This window comes from Nelumbo nucifera, chromosome 3 (assembly GCF_055504915.1).
Source record: "Nelumbo nucifera cultivar China Antique chromosome 3, China Antique-T2T, whole genome shotgun sequence".
NCBI lineage: Eukaryota > Viridiplantae > Streptophyta > Magnoliopsida > Proteales > Nelumbonaceae > Nelumbo > Nelumbo nucifera.
In genome coordinates, this window is record NC_142651.1 from 9,641,720 (window position 1) to 9,666,033 (window position 24,314).

At 36.9% G+C, this 24,314-nt stretch overlaps 2 protein-coding genes across 4 annotated transcripts in view; both read left to right on the forward strand.

Annotated features, from left to right (window-relative positions):
* Positions 1-1,088, forward strand: part of LOC104593212 (uncharacterized) — a 62,290-nt gene extending 61,202 nt beyond the window's left edge. For 2 of the 3 annotated variants that reach the window (XM_010252973.3, XM_010252974.3), the window contains one exon: positions 582-859. In XM_010252973.3, the coding sequence (XP_010251275.1) occupies positions 582-632 (51 nt within the window). In that variant the 3' untranslated portion in view covers positions 633-859. Of the gene's footprint in view, positions 1-581; positions 860-950 lie in introns of those variants that run through there. The other variant, XM_088900183.1, reaches the window with a different exon arrangement.
* An 8,300-nt stretch (positions 1,089-9,388) lies between these two features.
* On the forward strand, positions 9,389-15,688 carry FDH (formate dehydrogenase). The gene is made up of 6 exons (XM_010252977.3): positions 9,389-9,712; positions 11,493-11,664; positions 12,744-13,284; positions 14,497-14,621; positions 14,994-15,106; positions 15,212-15,688. Exons 1-6 carry the CDS (start codon positions 9,623-9,625, stop codon positions 15,323-15,325), a joined length of 1,155 nt encoding a protein of 384 aa, XP_010251279.1. The 5' UTR covers positions 9,389-9,622; the 3' UTR covers positions 15,326-15,688.
* The last annotated feature ends 8,626 nt before the right edge of the window (positions 15,689-24,314 follow it).

The following is a 24,314-nucleotide window of genomic DNA, read 5'->3' on the forward strand; positions in this document are numbered from 1 at the left end:
GGGAATTTAAAGAAAAAAAAAAGAATAATATTTTACAGATGGTATGTCCCTTGCTTCCCCATGGTACCGGTCTTATCAATTATAAAGGCTACCTTGCAGCCAGATATACATTATTCTCACAATGATAAAGTGCATCTATTTCCATATATTGGTAAGAAATCTTTAAGCTGCACCATGTAATTTTTTATAAGCAATTTTTACCATGTAAATTAAACAGATGTTGGTTTACTTACTGTGCTATTTGTGGAACCAGGCATTAGATAACCAACATGTTGTTTGCACATTGCCATATGACTTTGTTTCAATGTAAGAAGGGGCGGAAAAATATATACTTTGAAATGTTTTAGTTAAGTTGCCCCTTTTGCGGTAAAAACTCTGTTTCTGCTCCTATTAGATTGAATCAATTAACCTATAAATACTGTCAAGTAATGGAGTACATTTCAGTGTGTTCAGCCTTCACGGCTATCTGGAGCATAATCATATTGGATAAGCTACTGTCATCATTAGGGATCTAGTTACTGTCTTTAGCTTTACCCTGACCATTTGAAAAGTATAGTTACAAAGACTGGCATTTGTCACAGGCTGGTGAGAAAAGGAAAGGGAGGAAGAAGGTTCTTTTCTTCAACAATTAGGCAACAACAGCTATAAAAAAAACAAGTAAGGAACATTTCTTTTTTCTTCTTTTCATCCTTTCCTTCTTTCTAGCTATAGGGCGTTTGTTGTAAAGAGTGTAATTACATAGTTGTGCATGTTATATGAGTTTACAGTTGTAGATTTTTCTTCTACAAGAGTAGCTATACATGATTTGTAAGAACCAAAGGAAATTTTTCATGAAAAAGGGAATCAAAGTTTTGTTCAAGCTATTCTACGTATTTCGCCATATTAGTCTTTCTCCTCTACGTTTGCACACCATGTCACAACTGCTACTAAACCCACAATTCATTTCACAGCGGTAAAGAAGACGTTTGGGACCGGTGCATTTCACAACCGTTCTGTTTTACTAGTGGGCCCCGATTCACAAGTGATTTGTTTCATCTGTTTTTTTGAGAAATACAAAGAAAACGGGATATAAGCTGGCTGGATGTTTGAAATGATTTGATTTAATATTATAATATATTTATAATGACAACTGTTTGACATCTAAAAAAAATTGTCAGCTTTTTCAAATTTAAATGTGCCATGTTACCAGGTGATTTAGGATCACTCTCCATTAAAGAAACAAAAATTTGGTATTTCAAGAAACTCTTTTCTTGAATCCCAAAGCTAATTATTACAAAAACATTTTCTTAAAAAACAAGGCTATTAATTGCCATTTTTTATCAATTCTATTTATTTGCTGATGTGGCACGTATGACACATCAGCAGAAATGGACTACACCTGTCTATGAATTGCAGTTTTGCCTTCATTTCTAAGGGTATTTTAACACATTTTCCCCTAAAAATTAATAATTACAAGGAAAACAATTGATATTGATCGAGTTAGTGCCAAAATCGGAGGGTCCTTTAAGTAATTGAGGCATGTTATTTTCCAGGCAATATCCAATTTCGACTTTCAACGAGATTAGCATGCATTTCATTGGATGGGCAGCTCGGATTGTCCTCAGGTAGACCGTAGACGCTATTAGGGCCCTGATGAACCGGATATTTGAAGTCAGTACTACTCAATCACGCATCTTAGCCTTTACTGTCCCACTTAATTTTGCAATCATTGCCTAGGGCTGTTTTAGGTTCACTGACTAACCGGCCTAATGCTGCAATCATTGCCTAGGCCTGGTTCACGTGGGGTTCTTACTGTGAGATTGGATCTGCTCTTCACATGCATATCCTACCATTCATTGGGAACATCTCCCATACTTAAAATTATTAAATATGAGGAACAGATGTGCATGTGAGGAACAGATCCCGTTCCTCTTACTATACTATTCGGTATCTTATCTCCACAGTTGGGTAGCAGCTCAGAATTGAGACTAATTTAGGGTGGACATGGTATTAGTAGTTCAAATCAGAATTCCGAGGTGGAATGAAGTCTAAAATTCCCATTTCAGGTTAACCGACTAACCAGCCTAGTTTGTTGACAATGAGAAACATAAAGGCAACTGGATTTGCTCTTCACAAAGTGATCCTCACACCAACCACAGTATTTTCAACCTTATATTGGGAATATATCCCTTGCATGTCATTCATGGGAAGAAGTTTTTAATGCACCGCTGCAATGTGTTGTAAGATTGGTGTGAGATGCACTTTATGAGGAGCTAATTCGATTTCAACACAAAGGGCCATCAACGCAGCATGAGTTGTGAGGATGGTTGAGGACCTTGTGGTTGTGACGCACGTTATGGTATTTACTAAAGCCTAGCTGATCTGGTTCTGCCGCTTAGAAGCACTCGAGATAAGCTATTGAAAGAAGCTGAACCCAACAGCCCTCTAAATAACTATCAAAAAAAAAAAAAAACAGCCTTCTAAATCAAGGTTCAAAATATCAATAGGCTCGATATGCCGGTAGAGGCATATCGAGCAATATTGATTGTTTTTTTTTAGTTTTTTTTTTAATCTGGTTCAGAGGGGCTGGTTTAAGGTTTGTCCACCCTCTGAACCGGTCAAAACCCCGATACACCCTCTATAGGGGCATATCGGGAAGTTTCCAATATGATACGTATTGGCTAGTATCGACTGATACATGTCGATTTTTTGAACCTTGCTCTAAGTAGCTATAGAAAATACAGCCCTCTAAATGACCGACTGACCACAAATTTGTGCTATCTGGATTTTTCATCAAACATTCTAGGGGGTGTTTTTTTTAGGATTTTGAGAGGGGAGAAAGCTGGTCAATGGGATTGTAACCAAGAATCCATTGTTCTTTTTTCAGATTTATGTGGGAACCAGAGAAAATTTATTTTCCTAGGTATCACTTACTTCCCTTCTCCCAAGTGGATAAATAACTTTTCCACCTGTAAAATAGTTGCCAACACTTGGATGAGATAAAAGTGCCCCCCCTTTTTAATAATGAATTTTTTGACTAAAATAATCATTGTCTTATTTACATGGAAAATAAAAGAAAATAAATAAACACACTTATCTGGGTAAGTGTTTCTCAAGTAAATAACCGAAAAGTGAACAAAACCCTTAAAAAATCAACAAACAGCTTATATGTTGTTTGTGTTGGGCCATCTCCCCAAAAGCCGCTGCCTTTCAGCCCCTCCTGAACGGTGTCCATGCTCCACTCCACCCATCTTGTGATAGATTGATAGATGTGATATGAACAATCTTTGTATTATTGTTGAGATCTTTACGTTGTTTAAATCACTAATCAGTAGAATGAATGTCTTTAACAGACTCTGATACTCTGGTATCACTGTATGAGTAACCCACTGGTAATGCAAATCGGGCGGAACTTTTAAGATTAAGAAGCGAACCAAATACCCTACGTACCCAATCCAAAGAGGATAATAATCGATCTATGAACCAATTGCAAGTCAGCCGAATCTGAGCAATGTGAGTCTCATAGTCGTAGCAAGGATCAAGGGATTTATATGCCAACTCTTTAATGGTATTGGACCTATTGGTAGCTTACGTAGAGGCACAAAGGAATCTACCTTCTCGGCCATTCCTCTGGCATGTCTAATCAATCAAACCTTGCAGGTTGCAACAGTGCAACTTGACCATAAAATGCTCCTCACGTGCAATTTGAAGTCAGCCTAGATTGATGGTTTGGGGACCAAACACACTTATTTGGTTAGACATGATTTAATGGTAAAAATGCTTGGTTTTCACATAAGTACGTTAGGTCCGAATCACATCACGTGCACATAGTTTTGTTTTTACATGAAGAATTTAAATAGAGTTAATCATTTGTGTTAGTGATTAACGAAAATCAATAATTATAGTTATTTCATTTGAACGGACCATGGTTGAACCGGCCAGTTAGAGATATAAAAATCAGATCAGACTGGTTGATTCTATCAATGTTAAGTTTATTGTTTAAACCATTCTAACCATTTGATTGTGTTCAGATTCCAGCTAATTCAGGTCATGAGCCATATTTGTGCCAAACTCTACCTAGAATTTATTACAGCAATGGATTTTAAGTTGAGTTTATGCTAGCATAAATAGTTTCAGTTAATAATTATTTCCAGTTATTAACCAGAATTTTATGTAGAAAAAATCTATGGTACTAGTTGGTTGGTTGGTTAGTTGTAAGTTTTTTCAGTATAATGTCTTTCCAATGTTAGAGTCAAACCCTTTTATGCATTAATTATAAATTGAGAATTAATTATGCTAATTATGAGTTAACCAGTTATTTGAATTACCCATGGTTTTCAAAATTGGACTGGACCGGACAGTCGGACCAAAATCAGAATTTTTCCAAAAACTGTTGATTTTGGTCAATAAACCGCTGACCCGAACAGTTAATCATTCAAATGGTTTTGACCATTTTTTATTTTTTTTATTTTCTTGTCAGAATGGGCTGACCATTCAATTTGAATGGTTAGACTATTTGACCCGGAAACCAGACCCCTGACCGATTTATTTTCCGAGTCAATTTTACAAACCTTAGAATTACCAACCGATAAGTGGCTCAATTGGTACGGTCATTGGCTCGTTTGAGTAGAAAGTATAAACCCGTTGCCACTAGGGGTTGGTGGTTATGGCTATAAGGGTTTCTTAATAATATGCAAACTATAAGGTAAATTAAAAAAAAAAAAAAGCATCATTTGAATTTAAATGAAAGGCCAACAGGAATTGATGAGGCAAATTACACTTGGATCTTTTAGCTATTAATCCCCTAGATAATCATAACCCAACTCATTTGAATCGACCCAATAAGTGATTCAACCTATTTTTCAAACCGCTCTGTAAATAGGCAGGTTTGGCTTATTGGATATGCCAAGGTGGTCTTAAAAAGGAAAATTAGAGGATCCAGACTTCACCAAGAAGCCCACTTTGACAATAAGAATAAATCTACTAAGAGGTCTTTCCCAATGTAGGTGGTATGTTTTCAAGATAATAAAAAACCTTTTCTTTTCTTTTTTTGTTGTTGTTGTCTGTTTTATTTTTAGAAGTGGGTCTCACATGTTACACCAAGTAATAAGTAAAATAGATAAAAAATGACTTCTTTGATACGTATCGATATGGTTGTTCCAAGTCCCAAATTCGTCTTACATTGGAAAAACTTGGCTGTTTGAGAAAAAAAAAAAAAAAAAACAGTCTGAGCTGTTTTGAATCTTCACTCAATTCTTTGCTTGTCTTTTTTTGCTAAAAGAATATTGGTAATAAGCATCAGTTTTTTATCTTATTGATATATTAAATACAAAAAATAATAATAATAATAATAATGAATATATTCCCTCTTTTATTTTATAGGTTTAAAATAAACCCCTCTTTAAACGGCCACCCAATGAAGTTTCTCGCTTGTCCTATTAAAAGCTGTGATTTCCACAAACTAAAACGGACTCTTATTATTGACATTTAAAATTTTTATTAGTCAAGACTTGAACATGTTCAGTATCTCTTGATTTCTACATATAATTGTCCGTCAATCCATCATATCGTTTTTTTTCAAGGGTCATCTAATAAAGCACTCCCTATATGCTGCATGTATTGAATCTAATATTCTTCTCTCTCTTATTTAATTTTGGCAACTTTAATATCACTTTTAATAACATATCATTAAAGGCAAATTAAATATCATATCTAAGATAATATTCAAATTCAAATTTGAATTTGAATTTGACATACCATTAAATTTGTCTATTAAAAATCAAAAATAAATAGGGGATAAAAAGGATTATGCCATACCCTAAGTGTTTGGTATATTAATATGTATTTTAATTCTTAATTAAACTCTCTTTTTAATGGAAGATTGTCAATGAAAGATAAAATTTATTATTAAAATATATAATAATAAATATCAATATTTAGAGAATTGGACAAGGCAACAACCTAGAAAAGAGAGAGGTTCACATTTTAGAGCTTCAATCATGCGCAAATGTGTGTATATATATTAGATTATACTATTCAAAATATATAATTATATTCTTTTATGACATATATTTTTTAGTTTTCACTTTTATATTAAGAATTAAGATTTAAGGCTAAAAAGGACATCTTTTTAGCAAAAAAAAAAAAATAGTGGGGTAAAGCGCCTATCTCGAAAAGTTACCCAAAATAAGAAAAGAAAAAGATCACCCCAATTGGACATCTGAGTGCAAAGTTATGACCTTAGAAATTTGCATTTATGTACCCAAAAAATTCAAAAAAAAAAAAAAGCTTGTTTTCTAAAATTGGTTCACCACTTTTTCAGTTCAATTGGTAGGGTCAATAGTTTTAAGGGAAAATTCCTGATTAGTACCATGTACTTTAGTTCGAGTGACAATTTGGTCCCCAAACTTTAAAATGTGACAATTCAGTACCCAAACTTTCAAAATAGACACATTTAAGAGTTGGGAGACTATAACTAGACAACCTCCAAAATTCAAGGTAATGATCAGGAATTTTCCCTTTAATTTAAGATGGGCCGATGGCAATAAATCAAGGGCTTTGATTTATAGGGTGTTTGGTTCCGTTTATGTTTATTTAGTAAACGTTTTGTACTTGTATGACTGCAAAAATCGAGAAACACATTTAATGAGGGTGTTTATGACACATAGGCGCCATTAGGCACCACATCAACAAAATGCCAATAAATGCCTAACCGTTTTAGGAAGCTCCAAAATGAAGCTTGTTGAAACAGGAGAGGCGCACAGAAATCGAAGTTTACTTTTGAAAACTTCGATACACACAAATAGGGTTGTTCACAGGTCGGGTTGGGTCGATTTACTGAGATTTTTTCAACCGACCCAACCTGGTCAGGTTACCTGAAATTGAAACCGAAACCGACCCTGTGTTAAGCAAAACCAACCTGGTCGGTTTGAGTCAGGTTGGGTCGGTTTCGGCTCTAAGTTCAACCATGGTAATAAAATTGGTAGATTAGAGAAAAAAGACTGAAATTTGATGTAAAAATTGACACATAATTCTACTAGAGAAAGAAGACTGAAATTGGTAGAGGGCGAACCAAGTTAGAATATAAGTTATCAAGAAAATAGAAAGTCAAACTGTATTAGAGAAAGAATACTGAAATTTGTATATTTCAATAAACCTTATAATCTAAGTAAAAAAGGACACCTAATTCTAATTGTAATTGGTTGCCTATTTGGTGTAAAAGACCATAAAAACTAGGATCATTTGATTATTTTCTTTAAACTTTTACAAAAAAATTCATTGTCTAGTTGTCTTACAATACTTGCCATTAGTGTCATTCCTAACTAGAAGACTAGAAATTAAGTTAGGTTGTAACTAGGATGGAGACAACTTAGTTAATTAGGAACTAATTAGGTTGTAAATACTAACTAGGAACTAACTACTAACAAATATGTCTGTTCGGTTCAGGTCGGTTTCGGTTTTCATAACCTGAACCATCAATTTGGTCGAATTGGGTCTTCTTATGAACAACCCTATACACAAATGCAATTAATGAGACATTTGTTGATGGGGCACCTATGTGTTACTCTCAATAAGCGTTTACTCAATAAACGTAAACGAAACCAAACATATACTTAATTATTTCAAATGTAGGTTGATTCATCAAGAGTAGGGCATTCACGGCTTTTTTTTTATGGCTACACAAGCCAAAGGCATTCACAGTTTAATGCATAGCTAATAGCATATTTGAATCGGGTAAAATGAGGTTGTACTATAGCAACTTTTTAGGCGATGTTCAGCACCGTGAATATCTTGTGGACCACGGGATTTGGCTGGGTGCGGATGGGACTGGTCCACACCAATATAGCATGGATAGGTCCCGTCTACATCCCAATATATCGTTAATGGAAAAAACTCGTGGATACGCTCCATCCATCGTTTATTTTTTATCCCATGCTTCAAGGAGCAGGGGTCAAAAAGGTTGTGTGGTCTAAGATAGACTACATATACACAGAGATACACCTTCAGTTTTATCTATGAAATTCCTGTAGTTGCATTTCGGTTGTATGATCTAAAATATGAATTATTTTACTTAATTTTTATAACTTTGTAATGGTTTTATCAATAAAATAATATTTTTAAATATTAAAAATATATTTTTTATTTTTTAATTATTTTACTATTTTTTATAAAAAAAATAATATTTATTGCAAGGTTTTTAAGACCGACCCAGAGAATGAACCGGTTAGGGGTCCAGTTCCTGGGTCGAATGGTCGGTCTGTTTTGACAAAAATAAGAAATAAAAAAATGGTCAAAACCGTTGAACAGTTCAAATGGTTCAACCATTCGGGTCAGTGGTTTGTTGACCAAATCAACATTTTTTTTTTTTGCAATTTTTTGATTTTGGAGAAAAACAGAACCGATCACCTGGTTCCTGGTTTTTCTCGTCCAACTATCCGGTCTGGTCCGATTTTGAAAATCATGATTTATTGGTTAATAACTTAATATTAATTCATTGATACATTTTTTTAAAATATTATCATATAAAATACAAAAATTATATATTTATGATTAAATATATATATATCATTATATATAAGATACATAGAATCAAAAAATTATGATATTAACTAGTCCAAACCATCCATATTACAGAATATGCCAATGTAAGTATTCACGGTCAAAACTGCTGTGGACCGTGATACCCACTAATTTTTCATACACATTACAAAACGCCCCTTGCTCATCGACCGGGTGTTAGAATTTCGCGTCGGAGCATTTCACAAGTGTTCCAAATTTCCGTTTCTGCACGTTTTAGTTTTTATCTCTGTATTGTTGCCAAGTGTGCTATTGCTAACCATCAGATCCAATCAAGCTCCCTACTGAGCAAGTTCGACGATGTATCACGTTAAAACCGTGTCGGGGCAACCAAAAACGTCGACTGTCGAGTCTCCTCAGGGTCACCTTTCAGATATTTGGGAAGCCATATCCTACAGTGATACGTCTTGTCCACTTTTTTTTTTCTTTTGTATTTTCCTTTATTTTTTCTTCTGGTAGATAAGATAAGATTGTCAAAGTCAGTGACACGTCCTGTCCGAATAAAACAAAAAAGAAAAGTGGAGAAGAAATTGTATTATAACTCTCCTCCTCCACGGATATGGCCGCCGCTGCCGCTCTGATCGAATCTAACAACACAAGTCAATCAAATGAGGTCAGGTGTTGACTCCACGCACCAATCATACGCGACGATTTGCAGCGTTGGACAAAATGCTGTGAGCACAATTTACATCCAAGTATTTACGTGTAAGGCTTTAGTTTAGTTACACGTTGGTCATGGACTCATGGGAACTGGTGAATAATTAGTTAAATTACCCCTAATTTCGCGTATTAATAAAATACAAGATATTAATGGTGATTGGATGGATTAAAGATAATAGAATAAATACGTAGAAGAAGACAACAGATAGAAGAATTATTCACAATTTTTTTCTTATTAGTTTCTTTTTGAATGTATCCAATGTCCTAAACCCCGCCTGTGCCTGTGCTATACTACAAATGCTATAAATTATAGAGAGAAGAAATGGGATCATATATGGCCATTACATACCACAGCTGCAACCGTGTTTTCTGAGTGAGACGTTTTTAAAAGCAAAAGCAGAGAGAAATGGCGATGAGGAGGGCTGCTGCTTCCGCGCTTCGAACCGTCTCTGCTTCTCGGTTTTCGGCCACATCGCCTCTTCACAGATACCTCCATGTATGTACTTCACTGTTCCTTGATTTTGTTCTCCTTATTGTTACTTTGAGTCCCGTTTTCACCATTCAAGCATCCATTTTTAACTCTCAGCTCTTTTTGTCTTTCTATCTCTTCCTCATCGCATGCCTACCAAGTGGAAACATCCAGATGATGTTTCGCATCGATGCCAATTCCTTACAGCCGATCGGCACATTAACCCAAAAGACCAGATTTTTATAATGTTCCTCGTATATTTGTCTATTAAAATATGTTTTTCATATTTTATTAATTTTTAATTTCTGAGTTTATTAAGTGCTAATAATCCGATTATGAAATCTCACTCACTCCGGCGGACGGATCAACTGCTGAAAGTCCACCACGAGGCGATCTCTTAGGAAAGCTGTAGGTTTGAAATTAAAGGTCTGGGTTTCTGATTACATATAGTACAACTCAACAATCAGCAAATTGAATGTATCTTAGTAATGCCTACTGATGGCCAGCCGCTGCAAGTGGCCCTCTGTTTCTCTGAGCGCCCTTGTGTTGCTTAACGTTAACGCCATGTAATCCAGTCGAAGCGATATATTCTTATTTCTGTCCATATTCATCCCGTCCAAACATAACCCCACCCCCCCAAAACAAAAGCCGGAAAACGCTCTCGGTGTCCGGGACGGGACTCCCAGTAGGTAAACGCAGGTAATTAAATCGTTGTTACTGATTTGGCCAGGTAACAACTAAAATACGAACTCAACTGAAGAAGAAGAAGAAGAAACCTTGAGGACCTGTGATATATGACTATATGAGTTCTCCTGGCCTAGGGCTTAATAAAGAAGAAATCCGGACTGTCCAATGAACTGGTTAGAGCATCAAATGGTAGGATTTAGAAGAGGAACTAAAATGCGTGACTATTTAGCTCCTCCCGTATATATAGAAGAGGAACAGGATCATCATCACATAATTGGTCCCACATAAGAGATTCAATGTTCAGAAAACTAGCATGACTGACTGAACTATTTTTAACCATGTGATTTATATTGCAGTTCTAGAAATGTAATAGGGTTTCTTCCCACCGTCCAAATCATCACATCAAATTTGTCAATTGCAATCGTTCAATCAGGTGGACTTTTGGTTTGGTGTGACCCGTTTAATGGTGGGTCCTGATCCTCAACAAAAAGCCATTGATTTTAAACCAACTTTTTTTTTTTTTTTTTTTTTTAACATCATTGTACCACTTGCAATCTTTCAAACTAATGCATTTTGAAGGGCTTCTTCCTCCCGGATTTCATGTGATATGGTAATTTTACATCTCTCCTAGTATTTTTAGTATTTCTTATGCACCCCCGTGTTATCTAAACCATTTGCATTTATACCCCCCATTATACTAATAATACAATTATGAAGGTTTCAACTTTTGCTCTTGGTTCAGTCATCAGTCGTCTTAGATGATGATAAACAACCAATTCCTTATTATACGTACATCAGCACAAATGATTGGCACATTTTCCCTTGTTGGAGATGCCCAAGGCATATATTCTCCCTCTGGTAGTAAAGATTAAATAACCTCTAGCCTAAGCTGGGCCAAATGAAAGACTTGCTAATTCTCTTTGTATATTTTTTTTAGTATGTGTTCTTTTAGTAAGCATCTTTGTTGTGTATGCATGTGTGTGTTTGTATTTGTGATGTGGCAAGGAATTGACTGTTTTGCTCTTAGGTTTTTCCCCGCTAAGGCATCGGCTTCCATGAAACTAATTCATTCTGTCTTGTGTGTTTTCTTGATCCTCTTCTACTTCCTATTGCTACACAGGCTTCTCCTGGGAGCAAGAAGATTGTTGGGGTGTTCTACAAGGCTAATGAGTATGCCTCGATGAATCCCAATTTCGTAGGTTGTGTGGAGGGATCCTTGGGCATACGCGATTGGCTGGAATCACAAGGCCATCAATACATTGTAACAGATGATAAAGAAGGTCCTGATTGTGGTCAGTAGCATCATCCTTATCTGGCTTATGTTCCCACGGATTGGAATTTGGAAAATTTTATTTAGTAGAATGAAGCTGTAGTACAATCACATATCACCTTCGCTGTGATCAAACAATAAACGATCTTTTTCATGGCACATCAAACATTATAATAGCTTTAGCTACTTGTGACATTGTCTAGCCAATGCTTGGCCCATACTCTGTTTTAACACAACCAGGCAAGTATGGTGATGTCTGACCTGTTACCAAACTATCAGCTGTAAGCAATGCCTTAGATTCTAACTACATGTTGTATTGGCATTTCATAGCTTCTAATGGCATGCTATATTGGTTTGTGTAATTAATGACAGCATTGGTATTTCATAGCTTCTAGTATCTCTAGCCTCATGTTCAGGTTTTCGCAAATTAGGATATTAAATTATTAGTTGAGCTTTCTATTGATGAATGGCTTGGTTACTTGATCTCTATTATCTTCTTTTCTTCCTTTTTCTTTTTCAGTATAGAGGAGGTTTATGTGGAACCACATTAGGCCCGGTTTGGAAAGAGTACAAATACAAATATGTGGAGTGCGAAACCTTGTATTTTGTATTATTTTGTGTATGCATTTGCATTGTGCATACTTGTATTTGTACTTCCAAACTGAGCCTTAGCGAAAGTGAAGCAAGCAGAGAATGTTAAAAAAATCAATAAACAACAGGGAGGCACATGGTGGATTTAATTGAGATTTCAAGTGTGCTTACTTTACCTGAAAATTTCCTCAGTCCTTTTAGCTTTTTACAGATTCCTGAATCTGGCCATGGTATTTAGAATGTTAGGGACCTTTTCAGGATAATTTTAGCCACAGAGTTCTCTGCTTGTGTTCAGCAGGAAGCACATGGTGGATTCTGAACATGATCCATGTGAACTACTGCTATAAGACAGTTCAGTTGGGGGTAGAATTCTATTGTTCTATGATAATCTAAATGTGATTACTTGTTGCATGTTTTTTTTTTTTTTTGCTTATTATTGGTCATTAATATATTTTTCAACTAACAACTGGACTATTTGTTTTGTTTTGGATGTGTATTTTTTGTATGCAGAACTTGAAAAACATATTCCTGATCTTCATGTCCTAATAACAACGCCCTTTCACCCAGCCTATGTTACGGAAGAAAGGATCAAGAAGGCCAAGAATTTACAACTTCTTCTCACAGCTGGAATTGGCTCTGATCATATTGATTTGAAAGCTGCAGCTGCTGCCGGATTAACTGTTGCTGAGGTCACTGGAAGTAATGTAGTATCAGTTGCAGAAGATGAGCTCATGAGAATCCTCATTCTTGTGCGGAATTTCTTACCTGGTTATCATCAAGTTATTAATGGGGAATGGAATGTGGCTGGCATTTCTCATAGAGCTTATGACCTTGAGGGCAAGACAGTGGGAACCGTTGGTGCTGGACGTATTGGCAGGCTTTTGCTCCAACGTTTGAAGCCCTTCAACTGCAATCTTCTTTACCATGACAGAATCAAGATGGATCCAGAGTTGGAAAATCAGATTGGGGCCAAGTTTGAAGAGGATCTTGATGCAATGCTTCCAAAGTGTGACATAATTGTTATCAATACACCTCTTACAGAGAAAACAAGGTATGGACATCATCTTATGCCTGTCCTTTCCTCGGCAAATATGCCGGTTTTCTTTTGTGTTTGGTTGCATTCACTTGTGGGCAATGGATAGACTTTTGAAACCTTGCATAGCAGAATAAGCAGATATCATAGAGCATTTCTGCTCACAATCTGCCTAGTGGCCTTGGTTTGGTGTGCTTCTTGACTTGATTTACATGAAGAAATAGGCAAATAGCTTATTGGATTTTGCCGTTTGCATGATTCTGATGTTCCTTTTGTAAAAGAAAAGAAAATGCAGTAACATTTTTTTGTTATGTAATAAAAAAAATTATTAAAAATAAGAATGAAGGTATAAGGTATACAACAAATTATGATATAGTCTTCAACAATTTGCAGTATACTATATCTACACCAAAACAACAGACCAGATAAACACAATGACCATTCTCTTTAAAGAGCTAAAGTCTTTAAAAACCAAATCCTAATCCATGACCAGACTACTGGCAACTGCAGAAAGTCTCGGAAGATTTATCTTCACCTTTGAAAATATGATGATTCTTCTATTTCTAAATGTATCAACAGATAATACTTGGAACCATAGTCCACAAGATAGCACCCCTAGAGCCAACTGCTGCAGAAGGCAAGACTAGAGAACCTCTACTACTGAGTAGTGAGAAGACAAACATTGCAGAACAAAATGATGAAGTTTTCTCAGAGGAGCTGTGTTGGTCCCAGCTATGGAGTCTTGGGAGGGGTAGACTGGACATGGTCCTAACCTTAGGCATGTTTTTGCACAAAGTGACTGGTCTCTGACTTAAACCTTTGTTCTCATGCTTGCCAGTCGGGATTTTTCCATTATGCCAGGCAATGGCCCCTACAGCACCTTTTTAGATTATTAATATGACATCTTTGTTAATTGAATGGTTCACTGCAAGAAGAAAAGCAGTTACATGTCTAAAAGCATACTTCTGTTTTGCACTATTGTGTTAGTGAAAATTTGTAATTGCAATTAGATTTTTTATGATAAAGAGCTTGTCCCTTGTTTATGTGAAGAACAACGGTTTAGATACTGTGGTTCCAGGAATAGCCAATGTTTGAGTTTAAGAACTTACTTGGTTTGTGATCACTCGTTACTTTTTAGTAATGTATAAACCATTAATATCACAAGCAACATATATATTTCTGGTATGCTTATTGGCTGAACTTACTCTGGTTTGTGATCTTATGTTTCAGAGGGATGTTTGACAAGGATAGGATCTCAAAGATGAAAAGAGGTGTCCTGATTGTGAATAATGCTCGAGGGGCAATAATGGACACCCAAGCAGTTGTTGATGGGTGCTCCAGTGGGCATATAGCAGGTAACTCTTGGTTGTACATGTAATGTGGAAAGAAGCTTATGGTCATAAACGACTTAGTAAAGCAAGCTTGCCTATCAAAAAGAAAAAACTTGGTGAAGCAAGCAAAAAAAAATGATAATAAGCCTTTTTTAAAGATATCCTCCTGTTCTCCAATTCGAAGTTGTCACTAATTTTGTTACTGTTCACCACAGGTCTGGAGAAGGGAGGGATAAAACTAGAATTAAGGACTCTTATGATGTTATTTTTGGGGGGCTTATATCTCTTATACTGGCTATCAAGTAAATGGCACCAGGATGTCATAATAACATAAGAAATGTTATCATGTGTTTTCTTGTAGTAATTAACAGTCTGAATCAATTTTCTAAATTTTAGGCTACAGTGGTGATGTGTGGTATCCACAACCAGCACCCAAAGATCATCCATGGCGATACATGCCGAACCAGGCAATGACACCTCATATTTCTGGTACCACCATTGATGCTCAGGTATCTACTCTGGAATCTTTCCCATTTGCTTATCTATTGGGGAGTTTTATTTTTCCCCTGTTTCATTGCATTGTTCTGATTTAAAGTAAATGGAAAATGGTACAGCTACGGTACGCAGCTGGAGTGAAGGACATGCTGGACAGGTACTTCATGGGAGAAGCCTTTCCCCCACAAAATTACATTGTCAATGAGGGAAAGCTTGCAAGCCAGTACCTCTGATTCTACTCTTCCATAAATATTTAGAAAGCCTTACTGGCTAGTTGGTGGATGCAGCTCCCAGTTCCCACCGACCTGGGATGGGATTGAATACCGTCTTCATCTTTTTCCATCTCCCCACCCCCAAGTTTACCTATCAAAATAGTAGTGGGATCTCTATCATGCAAATAAAAGCAATTCTGCAATAACAGAGTGGATATGTTGGAAGGTTCCGTCTCTTTCTCTTTTCTTCCCATTTCCTGAATTCAGTATGTGAGGGTTGAGAGAATTTCATCATTTGTAGTCGATAAATGAGCCATATGGAAATACTAAAGAACTATGATGGGTTTTAATTTATAAGAGCATTTTCCCTCGAGGATTTGATAATTTACCGTGAGACTGATTTTCTTAAGTCTCAGTTTTATACTTTACATATTTGTATATTTGTACTCCTTCCAAACTGAGCCTAGCAAAAATGCGTGATAGAACAAGGGAAACTTTAATACTTTTGCTCCAACCAGATTACCATAGTAGTATAGAGTTCTTTCAAAATGCGGATAAAGAGTGAAAGATGAACAGTCACTGATAGATTGAGTTTGTGCTTGATAGATTGAGTTCTTCAATAGTGCTTAGCTTCGAAGGGGGCTCCACCTTCCCAGGCAGCCCAAGCATCTGCTTGATTAATAGTATAGAAATTGAGTTCGTAAGCTTTAACATCCAAAACACGACCTAAGGCTCAGTTTGGAAGGAGTACAAGTACAAATATGTACAGTGCAAATATATATAAAATAATACAAAATATAAGATTTTGCACTCTATAAATTTGTATTTGTACTCCTTCCAAATTGAGCCTAAGTGATTAGGAGCAATACACGCAATAGTGCACTGCCCATAATTAATGCAAAAAGCATCAAAGTTTATTTTAATAGTACCAGGGATTGGAGGTTTCCAGTTCTTTAGGCTCAGTTTGAAAAGAATATAAAAGCAAATTTGTAGATTGCAAATACATACAAAATAATACAAAATACAAAGTTTTACACTTTACAAATTTGCATTTGTATTCCTTTCAAACTGAGCCTTACTACCAGGGGTGGAGCCAGGGGGCACCCACCCTCCCCCCTATGGCCCAAAAATCCCCACTACTCCATATAAATTTCCCCTTGCCCACTCCCCACCAACAATGGGTTGGCACCCCTTAATTATTCTTCCCCCTCCCCCCAATCCACCAAACGTTTTTGGCCCCCTCATAAATGCCCTTTGCATTTTTTTTTTGGTCGGGGGGGGGGGGGGGGGGGGGGACTTCTGATTTATATTCTTCCATAGAGCCCATAAAATGAAAGCCAATTTTTCTCTCACCAAAAGTTTTTTGCTTTCTTTATTTTTACCTATCCTAGTCCACCAGTCAAGTTTTGGTCATTGTCATTTGGATCCTCGAGAGGCGCATTACTGATTGTTCAAATTTGAATAGTGTGGGAGCAGTTTTTAAAAGATGTGAATGTATCTTCCCCACCATAAAAGTTACATGAGCTATCAATGTCAAAGCCTCTTTCACTAAGCTAGTTTTTATGTAAGGAGCTTGTTTATGAGAAATTAGTTTTAATTTTGGAAGGGCATTTAATGTTCTAAATAATTTCTAACCACCTCGATTGAATTTGGATTTCTTTTTTTGTTCAAAAAAGATATCTAAAAAATGTTCACCATACTAACATGACACATCAGCACACAACAAAAAGATAAGCTTCAGCACGGGATACATATAATAATACTTAGACCTACTACACTTAACTAGTAAATATATATATACATTTTTATGTGGCAGTTTCTCTAAGACAAAATTATTTATAATTCATGGACAATTTCTCAACAGTTATAAATAGACAGTTTCTAAAATGAGAGTAAATGACATATATGTCCTATTTATGTCTATTATATATTTAGATGAGGGGATAGAAAATGTCCAATAAAAATTTCAAAAAAAAGGGGTGTTCACTCCTTTATAGATAGTATAAATATAAATTTTCGCTCCTGCCCACAATAACTCTGCCCATACCTATCCACAATATATTATCTTTCTTGAGTTGGGAACATCTCCCCCTACATAATACTATACAGAAGATGAAATATTTTTCATGTGTGACAACGTGAACAGAGTTCTCGTAGGCATGAGATCCGGACTCGTTACGGAAATGGTGTGACGATGGATTTTGTGTTCGGACAAAATCCGAATTCTGTATTCTAGTAATAATAGCCAATGAACCACCTGCACGCACCAGGCATTTCATGATTGCCCTTATTGTCAGATTCTGGAGAATTCAAACGTAATAAAGTTTGGATCTGCCTCCCTCCCACATGACACTGCAGCCGCACATCGTGAGAATCATTGTGTGCCCGTTTGGAAGGGCTGAAGTGTAATGGCGTTTGGGCGTTTGGCTTTCTAGGATGGGCCAAGCAACCTGTAAGTTATGTTTGGTGAAAGTTTCCAAGAGCCCAAATCCGCCGTCAGGCGTCGGTCAGTAATCTTTGAATTACTTATGCCGTTCAACTAGCTTGCCAAATCTTCAGTTCAGCCTTTCCAAACGGGCCATGTATGTGTATACCCAGTGGGCTGAAGCCATTCATAAGCGCCCATGTGAGGCAAAAGGGAATAGGGCTGTCAATGGGTTGGGTCAGACCTGTTAGACCCGATGGAATCAGACCGATTGAGGCGGTTCTGGTTCCAGAATTTGTCCCGATGGGTCGGTTCTGGTTCTTAAAAATTTCCAACTATTATCGGGTTGGAACCAGGTCCACATTGTCTCGAATAGATTTTAACCCAACCCAACCCCTATATATACTATTAAATATATATTATATACATCAATACAGTTATTATTCTTTTTATTAGTTTCCTTTTTAGCAGGTTTTTTTATTGTTTTTAGCAGGGCTTTCATTGCATTTTAGGTTTTTACAGGGTTTTTATTGCATTTTTAGCAAGGGTATTATTAGCATATATATCAAAATCGGGTTGGACCCAATTGTCTCAAGAATCGATCGATTTGGTTCTGGGTCTAGAATTACATACCCTATAGGGTCTATGTTGGTTCTGGGACCGGTTCTACCTGGTTTTGACCCAAAACCGATCCATTGACAGCCCTTAAAAGGATGTAATTGAACCTCGGAGAGAGTTCAGATTTACTGATAATGAACAATTGTATCAAGGTTTTTAAAATAGGACCGGACAAGGAATCATTTTGGATCCAGTTTCTAGGTCGAATGGTCCAACTTTTTGGACCAAATAGACAGTCCACTTTGACAAGAAAAATATTTTAAAAAAGTAAAAAAAAAAACAAAAACTATTATTCATGTTGATAGTTTGATTGCCCGGGTCAGCAGTTCATTGACAAAATCAATAGTTATTAGCCAAAAAACGGTTTTAGAGTGAAACGAAATTAATCAGGTGACCAATTTCCAAATTTTCTGATCTAGTCCAATTTTAAAAACAGTGATACTTATGTCCCCAACTTTCATTTAGTCATTTACGATAGAGAATTACCCGTACTTAGGCCCTTTTTTGTTTGTCGGTATTTAGTGGGAGATAAATTGGTCAGTTGGTAAGTTGACTATGATCCCTGTGTGTATTTGTCATTATGTTTGGTCCAATGGTAACCAAAGACACTGGACAGTAATAGTTACCCGGAGTCCCGAATAATGCAAGGTGAGTAAGCAACCTATTCGTGCACCGACAATTCTCTCTCTACTTGGGGTAACTTGTACTGCACAAGTACAATTGTTTGAATAAACATACTTTTTAGGTAAGTAAAAAATGAACATGCCTTACACATATTCAGGACTTGTAATATTGCAAGTATTATACTCAATTATTTTTCGAGTTGGGCTTAGAGTTTTTAAATAAGTCTGACCCAAGCCTATAATGTAATTAATAATAAAAATTATGTATTATTATGTACATCTGGCTTTGGGCTTTATTATATTAGGATAGGGGTTGGGGTTGAGATTGGATATTTTCTATTATAAGTAGGAAGCCTGACTCGACCTCGATGCATGAACATGTTTATTTGTCCATAAGACTATAATCCCCCATCTTAGGTGTAGACGGGATTCGATCCCAAGTCTTTGCCAAAATCATTAGGAGACCTTATCAACCAGCTGATTGGCACCTTGGATCGTTAACTTGGGTGTTTGATATCTTGGTATTTATTGTATGATTCAATTTCAGTGGCATATCAGTATCATATAGGCAATTATGTTTGAATCTTGCTTGATTGGCTGGTCAGGTATAAGCATTTTGTTCTTCTTCTCAAGTTATGTGAAAATCACTTTGAAATGGAGCATCATTTTAAAGTTTCCATTGTATTGTTGTGTTTATGTTTGCCTTGTGCTTATGTGTAATAAAAGAGAAAATACAATTGTTGCATGGCACCTTGTGTCCAAACTTTGTTTTTGGGTTATGTTAAAAACACTTCGAGATGGGGGGAGGGGGGAGGCCTTATCTCCCAAACCCATAATTTACATTCTAAATGTAATTATATAGTGCAAATACAAAATTTAAAAATGTAATATGCAAATTTTTGAGAGAGTAGAAATATAAACTGTACACCGCAAATAGACGTTCCCAAACTAAACCAAGAGAACGAAGGAGAATCGTACGAGGTAAAGTACCTTCTATCTTGTTAGTTGGTCACTTGGTCTTAACAAAATTCAAAACTGAGAAAATGCTATCCATGGAAATAGAATGCTCGAAAATAAAACTATATGATATATAATTGGTGAACTCTCTTCTTTATTTTCAGAAAAAAAAAATCATATTTTTAATGTTGGAGAATAGGGCTGCAAATGGTACCCGATTATCAGAATTCAAATCTGAGTTCAATCCTATTAAGGCTGCTTTGAATTCGATTTGTATCGAATATGGACCCACCCCTATCTAATCTCATATAATCTAATCCGATCTGATTCAATTTAAGTATATATGTTCATAGGGAAATGCGTTTATCTTGGCAAACAAACTTTCAATGTTTTTGTACACTTAGTGAGCGTTCTTTTTTTGGATTTTGAGAGGGGGAATGTTGGTCAATGAAGTTTTGGTTTCCATTGACCAAGAATTAGGGGTGATCATGGGCCAGGCTTTGCACTTATGATAAGGGCTATAGCTTAGGCCCGGGCCGGGTCTGATTCCGGGTCAATGTCACTCATATGCAAAATATTACATATCTACATATTAAATGACATAACATGCATATAAACTTATTTTATACATTATATAATATAAATTATACATGTCATATTATAATATTTATATATAAAACATATAATATAATATAAAATAACATGTATACATATCGATACATTATACACAAAATGTGTAAGTTTAAATATATACAGGTCGAGCCAGGGCCGGGCCTAAATACAAAACCCAGGCCCAAGCCCAAGCCCAAGCCAGGCTTGAACACAAAACCCAAGCCCAAGCCCGGAATTTCCGGATCGGGCTGAAATGATCACCCCTACTAAGAATCCCATGTTCACTTTTCATATTAATGTGGGGACCAGGGAAAGTTTATTTTCCTAGGTATCACGAGTACCCAGGTAAGTGATACCCATCTCCTAGGTGGGTAAATAATTTTCCCACTTGGGAGAAAAGTTGCTAACACTTGAATGGGATATAATAATACTCCTTTTAATAATGGATTTTTATGACTAAAATGATCATTACCTTATCCTTATTACATGAGAAATAAAAGAAAATAGGTAAATGCACTTACCCGGATAAGCGTTTCCCAGGAAAAACTTACACAGGTAGTTGCATTTACCCGGGTAAATAACTTACCGAAAACCGGATTCAGTCAGTGTAAGGCATGTTCAAACAGCCTTTATAGCCTTGCATCGAGAATATCTCCCATAAAATAAAATAAAGTACAAAATTTCAAAGGTATTCCCAATGCAAGGCTGTAAGAGTTGTTCAAATGGGTCTTGCACTAACTGAAGCCCATCTTGGTAAAGAGAGGGGTGAGAGGGCAAGAGTGATTATGGATGCGGTTCCTAGGGGTGCAAGTCGAGTGGGTTGGGCTGGGTTTATGGTCAACCCAGGCCCGACCCTAAAATTTGGGCTTAAGGCCCGAGCGTGGCCCGATCCAGAGGTCAAGCCGGATTTTTCCAACCTGAGCCCAACCCGCCCTGTAATTTGATGTACTCGGGTTGGGCTCGGGCCCGAGCTGGGTTCCGGTTAGTCAATGAACCCACTCTAAAATTATACATATATAAATGCATTTATGCAAATACATATACATATATTTATGTATGCAAAATATCTATACAAATGTTATGGGAAAATCTATAATACGGAAAAGATATGATATGGAAAGAGTTTTGACCAATCAAAACCCACCCATGATTTTTGATAAATAACACCATGTTCTCTACCACATTTATGACTCTGGTTTATTTGTCATTTATTTTTCCGATACCATATCTTTTTCATATCATAGTCGAACCCTAGATGTTATATATATATGGTATCGGAAAAATATATGTATAAATGTATATAATTGACCGGGCTCGGGCTACCTAAGGACTAGGCCCGAAAAATAAAAAACATGGTTTCTTGGGCCCAAGCGTAGCCTGAGGACCGAAAATGTAAGCCTAGCCCGTGTAAAATTCCGGGTTAAGCTGGTTCGGGCTCAAGCTAGGCCCGCCCAAATTGCACCCCTAGCGGTTCCACAAGATGGGTACTCAAGTCAAGGGAACCTAATATCCTTAGAAATCCTCATTTACTGAGTCCGGATTTGAAGGGATGAGAGATCCATCGTATGGACGCCCAAATCTTGTGGAATAAGGTGGGCGAATTTCAAAAAATTTCTCTCCCTTCAACTGGGAATCGCATTCCCCATTTAGAAAATCATATTTTCAAGGATCATTCTTGAACCATAAACTGAACCAGATCTGAACTAAAAGGAGTAAGAGAGGATTATACCTGATACGAAGAAATAGTATCCCCCAACGAAGGTGTTCACGCCCAAGGAAGGATCCAAAGACTGCTCCCACTGAAGATGGCGCAGTGCAGGATGGAGTAGAATCAGTAGTATTCTTCTCCAAGAATTATGTCCTTCGCAAGAAACAACAGGATGGCACGTGAGCACAGCTTCCTATCAATTCTTTCTCAAATAACTGATGTCAAGATTGAATCTTGACTTCTCCCACAACTGGAGATCGAACTGGATGTCTGGCGGCTGTAGGAAGGAGGCGGCAAGAAAGATCTTTGCAGGGATTGCAGAAATCTTTCTTCTCTAGTTTCAGCTCTAAAGAGGATTTGATTATGTGATTCTGCTAAAGGCTGCCGCCCCCTCCTTCTTTTGTAAACCCAAAGGATCAGCTCCTAATCCAATTAGGAGCTGCTTATCCAAGTCATATTTGAATCAATCTTCTCTTTAGGTGATAAGGATAAACCCTTATCTTATCTATAGATTAGATCAGCCTTCTCCTAATCTCATTAGGAGGTTTCTAGATCTGAATATGAATCTGGACTCTCTGAGTGGATAGGGTCTTAACCCTATCCTATCTGCTAATCCATCTCAGAATTCGCCCATATTTAACTTATTAAATAAGTCCAGTTCGAAATGGGCTTTAGGCCCATTAAGCTTATGTGCTCACTTAACCTTCCTAACTGCTGCCCAGTTGGGCTTCCTTGTATGGCGTGGGACCCAAGCATTGATCTACACATCCGCCACATGGGTTCAGCCCAGCCTTTGTTATAAGGCCTGGCCGAATACACTGTTATGGACAGTGCACCCCCTGAAACCCATCAAATGAGCTCTATGGGCCCAACACTTGCCCTAAGTGGTCCCTGAGACAAGCCACCTTATAACACCCAGGGACTGTGGGCAGATGCAAAATTAGCCCATCAGGTATTATCCTCAATGGTCTTACACTTAACCTCTCAGCCCATAATGATCATACACTGCCCGACAAGAGAGGACCTCTCCCTCGGCTGTAAGGAACAATGTTGCACTTTCTACTTATATGGATCCCGGGAATTAAAACATTCTTGCAAACATTTTAGAAACCATAATATATATACTTTTATATCTCATATAAAATATACTTTGCAAAACAAATCTCAACGATTGAAATCGATTGCCGGTAGTCTTGGTTTCCATCAGTGAGAGTGCATCCCCGATCATTACCTTTGTCCGACAAAGGGGTTGATCCTGTCACTATGATCACCCACTTAGATGAATTCTCAGACTGTCCCAACATACCCAGGTTTTGACCCTCGCTAAGGATCTCATTGATTGGTACATCAAAGATAGCCCAATCCGACACCTAGTGCAGTATCATAATCGAGTCTAGGGGTCGGGTGTAACTTTCCAGTTTTGCCCATCAATCTCCAAGGTCCAGGGCAATATTGGAAATTTGGTCCAGTTCAAAGATTCAATTAATCCTACATTGTATGTGCCTAGGGTCTCACCCTGGCAGCTGAGACAGGCCACCCCGACCGACTTGGTGGCACCACAGTGTCAGCCTTGTCATGATAGATCTCCCCAGACCGACCCACTGGCTATGAACATTCTAAACTAACACGAGTCTCATTAAGTGTCTAGTTTAAGGGTATTACACAGAAACATACCAAGGGAACATGAATCAAATATGCACTTTTATTCATTTACAATAAACTCATAAAGTACATAATTTTGATTGAAGCTAAGGGCATACAAAACTGTCTAACAAGATTTGCTCTTCACAAAGTGTGGCTCAGACCTCACAGCATGCCCTAGTTGCACATCGGGAACATCTCCCATACTTGTATTTATTATTCATGGGGAGATGTTTCCAAATGCAGGGTGGATGTGGATGTGGCTGTGAATTCAGTGTGAGGCGCTTTCGATGAGGAGCAGATCCCAATTCTCATTTACCCCCACCCTTTTCATACAGATAATTTTTAATTCATTTTTTTAATAAATGTAATATTAAAGACTTCTAATTCATTTTATTAATAATATATAATATTTTGATCATTTAT

Excerpts from the sequence above, each read along its gene's own strand:
- FDH (XM_010252977.3), top strand. The coding sequence starts at position 9,623 with ATGGCGATGAGGAGGGCTGCTGCTTCCGCGCTTCGAACCGTCTCTGCT. Across the intron at positions 14,622-14,993 it reads CTCCAGTGGGCATATAGCAG|GCTACAGTGGTGATGTGTGG; the intron begins GTAACTCTTGGT and ends TCTAAATTTTAG. Across the intron at positions 15,107-15,211 it reads GTACCACCATTGATGCTCAG|CTACGGTACGCAGCTGGAGT; the intron begins GTATCTACTCTG and ends AAAATGGTACAG.